The following is a 6,328-nucleotide window of genomic DNA, read 5'->3' as shown; positions in this document are numbered from 1 at the left end:
TGCCCCTATCCCTGCTTGCACAAGCTCTCTCTCTCTCTCTCTCTCTCTCTCTCAGAAATATATAAAAATTAAAAAAAAAAAAAGAAGAGAGGGTGGTGGAGGGTGGGCTGAGGCAGAGAAGGAGGACATCCCAGAGACCACAGGGAGAGTCGGTGTAAAGCTCAGGAACAGTGCTGGTGCCGGGTTCGAGTTTCTGCTTGTATTTAACCTGGGACAAGTCTCTCTCTCTGCATGGGGCTTGGTGGCCTCAAAGGTGATTTTTATTTTTATTTTTTTAAAAGAGAGAGAAAATGTGACCGGGGGAGCGGGCAGAGGGAGAGAGAGAGAAAAAAATCTTTTTTTTTCTTTCTCAGTCTGACTTAGCAGCATAATGTTCTCTAGGTCCATCTATGTTGCTGCGAGAGAGAGAGAGAGAGAGAGAGAGAGAGAGAATATCTTTTTTCTTTTCTTTCTTTCTTTCTTCTTTCTTTCTTTCTTTCTTTCTTTCTTTCTTTCTTCTTTTTTTTGAGAGAGAATCTTAAGCAGGCTCCACAATCCGCTCAGAGCCTGACATGAGGTTCGATCCCATGACCCGGGATCATGACCTGAGCTGGAACAAGAGCTGGACACTCAACAAACTGAGCCACCCAGGCACCCCCAAGAGTCATTTTTAGTTCCGAGGGTAATGAGTCTGTGGTTGGACCTGAACTCTAGGCCCATCCTGACACCGGGATGGCAAGGTTTTTGTCCAAGATTCCAGGACCCACTTTGCCCATGTTTGGTGTTGGGAGAGGGGAGCAGGAGCATCGGGTTCTGTCTCCCAGGCCTGGCCCTGAAGGCGTGTGTTGGGTGCCAGCTCTGCTCAGACCTCTGGGCCCTGTTCCTACAAGCTGAGTGACTGATGGGGCGCGATATGGCAGCAGCAAAGTCCTGGTTATGCTGAGACAGAATTTCCTGTTCCTAGGTTCCAGTAATATCACCCAGCAGTGCTCAGGCCAAGGCAAGCCTTCTTCTGGCTCCTCTGGGGCCACGGAGGCACTTTAGAACAAGGACAGTGGCCAGTTCTGTGTGTCACCCCCCAGAGCACCCTGAAGAATCCTCAGCTTTTGGGTTCAGAGCTCCCTAATCCTGCCTCCAGCCCTGAGGCCAAGGTCATGCCCACTGTGGGAAGAGCTCATTCCAGGTACTGTGGGAGGTAAATGAGAATGGATGTACCTGGTCCCAGCCTGCAAGGCATCGTGGGCGAGTGGAGATGCCCTGAGCCTGGGTTCTAATCCTGCCTCTACAACTTAAAGCCGAGTGACGTTGGGGGAATCACTCCCTCCCTCTGAGTCTCCCTCTCTCCTCCCGACTTCGCAAGGTGAATTCAAGACAATGATGCACGTTGGAGATGCACAGAGAGGGTGGTTGAGGATGGCGCGAAGGGCTCGGACTGGGCCAGCAGACGGGCAGGGGTTCAAACCTCAGCTCGCTGTTGACTGGTGCCTTGGGAAGCCCACTTAACCTACCAGCTCCCTCGTCTGTGAACCTGTGGCGGGAACATTGCCTCTCACAAACTGTGTGGCACGTGTAGGGCACTCCATACAATACTGGAGCACGGCAGATGTGACCAGAGAGGTCACCTTCCCCCTCTTCTCAACTGAACGAAGGAAGCTGTCCAGCCCAGCCTGGAATCTATGGACATTTGAAAGGAAAGCGTTGGGAACAGAGCCTTGGATGCAGTGTGGGGACTCAGAGGCTCCTGGTGGGGTCAGGGGTCACACACGGCACTAATGGCAGGACGGGGACTCCCTCCCACCACAGTTCATGATGGGCATCCACGACTAGGTAGAGCAATGCATTGGGGGTGGGCTGCTCAAAGGGTGGGAGTGTTGGGGTAAAGAGGAGAGGGTGAGGTTGTGGGAGGGAGGTGCCAGAGGGCAGAGGTGGGTGTGAGGAGGCAGGTGAGGGGGCACCTAACTGCAAAGGAGGCATAGGGAACTGAGGGGCCGGGCCACCATTGGGGAGTGGCCAGTGGGGTTCTGTGTGTAGGTCCTTCTGTGTTGTGTCCTCCACTTCTACAGATGAGAAAACTGAGACCCAGAGGGGCTAAAGGATGGCTTACGCTGCATAGCTTGTAAGGGGCAGAGCGGGGATTCGAGCCGACACCCGCCTGGCTCAATGGTACATACTGGTCCCATGGTACCCAATGCTTCTGATGACTCTGGGGGCTCAAAGGCAGCCTCTGACACTGGATCTGATCCAAAAAGGGAAAGAGAGTCAGAGAATTAAAAAAAACAACAACTACTTTAAAAAAATATTTATTTATTTTTGAGAGAGAGAAAGAGCACACAGGGGAGGGGCAGAGAGAGAGAGGGAGACACGGAGTCTGAAGGAGTCTCCAGGCTCTGAGATGTTAGCACAGTGCCTGACGTGCGCCTCGAACCCACGGACCGTGAGATCATGACCTGAGCCGAAGTCGGACACTTAACCGACTGAGCCACCCAGGCGCCCCGAGAATTTTTAGAACTAGAAGGGACTCCACGATCAGGCAGTCCAGCTTTGTCACTTTACTGAGGGGACACAGAGGCCCAGAGAGGGGAGGCAAGGGGGCCTCAGGTCACACAGAGAGCAAAGCAAAGTTAGACCATGAACCCAGCTCTCCTTGTTCAGAGCCGGGCAGGCAGGATCCCCACAGCACATCCTGAGGCGGCCCCAGGCCGGCATCGGTGAGGCCTTTCTCAGCCAAGGCTGTCACCGTGGGGCAGGGAGTCCTTCACGGGCTGACTCACCGCCTGGGGACGCAGCCGCCACAAAACTGCCTGTGCCAAGGCCCCGCTGGCCCCTTAGGCTCCGGGAACGAGAGCCGGTTCCCGCCGCCCAGCCTGAGTCACGGCCGACTGGTGTTTGTGAGTTTTTCTCTCGGCCCCACACCCCCGGAGCTGGGTGGGAACTCCGAGCAGCACCCAGTGAAGTGAGTCGACCCCGGGCTGAATAATCCTGATCCGGAGTGGGGAGTTGGATGGGACCTGGTGTGATGAAACAGGCAGGGGAACCCTCCTTCAGCAGTCGGGAGGCCCCGCCCTCCCCGGCGCCTATAAATGTTCCGGGGGTTTGAGCTGCCCCAGCATCCTCCCAGCCTCCCTGAGCACCTCTCTCTCCTCTCTGCCGCCTCGCTCGCTCGCTCGCTCACTCACCTCCCTCCTGGCATCATGACCACCTGCAGCCGCCAGTTCACCTCCTCCAGCTCCATGAAGGGCTCCTGCGGCATCGGGGGCGGCTCCAGCCGCATGTCCTCCGTGCTGGCCGGAGGGTCCTGCCGGGCCCCCAGCGCCTACGGGGGCCTGTCTGTCTCCTCCTCCCGCTACTCCTCCGGGGGGGCCTGCGGCCTGGGGGGCGGCTACGGCGGCGGCTTCAGCAGCAGCAGCAGCTTTGGTGGGGCCCTGGGTAGCGCCTTTGGTGGAGGATATGGTGGTGGCCTTGGTGCTGGCTTTGGAGGTGGCCTTGGTGCTGGCTTCGGTGGTGGCTTCGGCGCTGGCTTTGGAGGGGGTGATGGCGGCCTCCTCTCCGGCAACGAGAAGCTCACCATGCAGAACCTCAACGACCGGCTGGCCTCCTACCTGGACAAGGTGCGCGCCCTGGAGGAGGCCAACGCCGACCTGGAGGTGAAGATCCGCGACTGGTACCAGAGGCAGCGGCCCAGTGAGGTCAAGGACTACAGCCCCTACTTCAAGACCATCGAGGACCTGAGGAACAAGGTGTGTGGGCCAGGCGGGCGACCCTGGTGGTTGCGACAGGCCATGGCTTCAGCGGCCCTTAGAAATCACTTTCTAGCATCTTTGTTTCACAAACTGGGAGAGTGAGGCCACCTTGGGGGAGTAGACAGAGGCCACTCCGCATTGCTGGCAGAGGGTCCCTTTTCAGCATCCAGCTGTCCGAGCTTGGCTGGAGCCCTGACTCTCTTATTCCCTGCAAGTGATTTTTGCGTTGCTCCCTCAGCTTCTCTCAGCCTGGGGCCGAGGATGGGGTGGTAGGAGCCGGGGGGGCCTCCCTCCGCGCACCCTGAGCCGGCTGCAAAAGACACCCAGGCTGGCTGGATGGAAGAGTGTAGGGCCTGACTCGCCAGCCAGGCGACCCTCAAGTTTGGGGACACTGTATCCTCCCCTCTCTGCTCTTCACCCCCGAGCTTTGGGGTCTTGGCTAACGAGGCCTGTCCTTTTACCTTCTCTGTAGATCATCACGGCCACCATCGAGAACGCTCAGCCCATTCTGCAGATTGACAATGCCAGGCTGGCAGCCGATGACTTTAGGACCAAGTGAGCCACCGCTGTGGTGGGCGGAGTGTGGTGCAGAGGGCGGGGGTTGGGGGGGGTGGTGGGCAAGCTGTGGGGCTGTTGGTTTTGAACCTCAGAGGCCTCGCAGATGGAGCCTGATGCCTCGACCTCTGTCCTGCCAGGTATGAGCACGAGCTGGCCCTGCGCCAGAGCGTGGAGGCCGACATCAACGGCCTGCGCAGGGTGCTGGACGAGCTGACCCTGGCCAGGACCGACCTGGAGATGCAGATCGAAGGGCTGAAGGAGGAGCTGGCCTTCCTGAAGAAGAACCACGAGGAGGTGAGGTCGCTGCTGGTGTTGGCAGCGGGAGGCCGGTTCAGGGGCCAGGAAAGGGCTCAGCTGAGCTGGTCATCTCCCACCATCCCTTCCTAGGAGATGCTTGCCCTGCGGGGTCAGACTGGCGGGGACGTCAGTGTGGAGATGGACGCCGCCCCCGGTGTGGACCTGAGCCGCATCCTGAACGAGATGCGCGACCAGTACGAACAGATGGCGGAGAAGAACCGCAGAGACGCGGAGGCCTGGTTCCTGAGCAAGGTGGGGCTCAGGCGCTCAGCTCTCCTGCAGGACTTCCCAGCCAGGGGTCACCTCTAGGGTGCCTCACACCTGCTCCTCTTTTCCTGTCTCAGACCGAGGAGCTGAACAAGGAAGTGGCCTCAAACAGCGAACTGGTGCAGAGTGGCCGCACGGAGGTGACCGAGCTCCGGAGGGTGTTCCAGGGCCTGGAGATTGAACTGCAGTCCCAGCTCAGCATGGTATGAAGGACCCCGGCTCGCCGCAGTCCCCAAGTCACCAGTAATGCCGCCGGCCCCTCAATGTTGCCACAATACAGTTCCGCCCCTCTTTTCCCAGGAGTGGGATGGAGGGGTCATTGTACCCATTATATAGACACAGAAATTAAGGCCCAGAACAACGGAGTGACTTTTCTCCACATCGTCTGGCCCATCAGTAGCCCAGCTGGGACCAAAATCCATGTACCTCTCAGGAACATGCCCAGAGGCCTGGGGTGGGGGGGAGTAATGATCCCCTCTGTTGACTCTTTCCCTTTCCCCCACTCACAGAAAGCGTCCCTGGAGAGCAGCCTGGAGGAGACCAAAGGCCGCTACTGCATGCAGCTGGCCCAGATCCAGGACCTGATCGGCAGCGTGGAGGAGCAGCTGGCCCAGCTGCGCTGCGAGATGGAGCAGCAGAACCAGGAGTACAAGATCCTGCTGGACGTGAAGACGCGGCTGGAGCAGGAGATCGCCACCTACCGCCGCCTGCTGGAGGGCGAGGATGCTCAGTGAGTGCACTGCCCTCCTTCCGGGTCCTGCGCCGCAGCCCCTGCAGCCCCGCCGCTCCCAGCGCGTCTAACTGCTCCGCCTTTTCTCCCCTGCAGCCTCTCCTCTCAGCAAGCGTCCAGCCAGTCCTTTTCTTCCCACAACGGTAAGACCCTTGAGGCTCCCGGGTGCCCCTGAGCCCCCAGCCCTCCCTTCTCCTTGTGTGGGGCCTCTAAGCTCCCAGAACCCTTCTCACCCCCTCGCCTCTCCCCCACAGTCTTCTCCTCCTCCTCGTCCCCCTCTGGCTACCAGACCCGGCCCATCCTCAAGGAGCAGGGCTCGTCCAGCTTCAGCCAGGGCCCGAACTCCAAGCAATGAGCTGCCTCTTCCGGAGCCTCCTGCCCGCCCGCCGGCCCCAACCTCCTGAAGGCCTGCGTCAGGGCCCTGTCCTCCCAGCGCGGTCCCCAAGCTGTCTCCCCTCCCCCTCTGCTGGTGGTGGGCTAATAAAGCTGACTTTCCGGTTGACGCAAACCTGTGTGGTCTCTGTTCTTGAACAAATGGGAGGGGGTTGAAGGCGTCTCCCCGAGGCCTTCTCGGACCCCACATCCTGACGGGTCCAGGACACAGCAAAGCTCAGTAATACTGGTGGGGTCTTTCCCGAAGACTCCCCCGCCGCCTTGCCCCCCCCCCCCCCCCCCCCATATCGTGGGCGTGGGAGGTGGGACGCAGGAGGGGAAGGAGCTCCCACGTGTTGACAGTCACCCTGTGAGGTGGGTGTGG

The 6,328-nt window shown here is 59.3% G+C and overlaps 1 protein-coding gene across 1 annotated transcript; it reads left to right on the top strand.

Annotated features, from left to right (window-relative positions):
* The first annotated feature begins 3,102 nt into the window (after nucleotides 1-3,102).
* Nucleotides 3,103-6,071, top strand: KRT16 (keratin 16). Its single transcript, XM_042915220.1, has 8 exons — nucleotides 3,103-3,716; nucleotides 4,192-4,274; nucleotides 4,415-4,571; nucleotides 4,665-4,826; nucleotides 4,919-5,044; nucleotides 5,351-5,571; nucleotides 5,668-5,714; nucleotides 5,826-6,071. Exons 1-8 carry the CDS (start codon nucleotides 3,171-3,173, stop codon nucleotides 5,924-5,926), a joined length of 1,443 nt encoding a protein of 480 aa, XP_042771154.1. The 5' UTR covers nucleotides 3,103-3,170; the 3' UTR covers nucleotides 5,927-6,071.
* Nucleotides 6,072-6,328: the final 257 nt, after the last annotated feature.

The sequence above is a fragment of the Panthera leo genome, chromosome E1 (genome assembly GCF_018350215.1).
Source record: "Panthera leo isolate Ple1 chromosome E1, P.leo_Ple1_pat1.1, whole genome shotgun sequence".
Taxonomy (NCBI): domain Eukaryota; kingdom Metazoa; phylum Chordata; class Mammalia; order Carnivora; family Felidae; genus Panthera; species Panthera leo.
The sequence above is the reverse complement of the archived record's forward strand: the minus strand, read 5'-3'. Positions and strand labels throughout refer to the sequence as shown.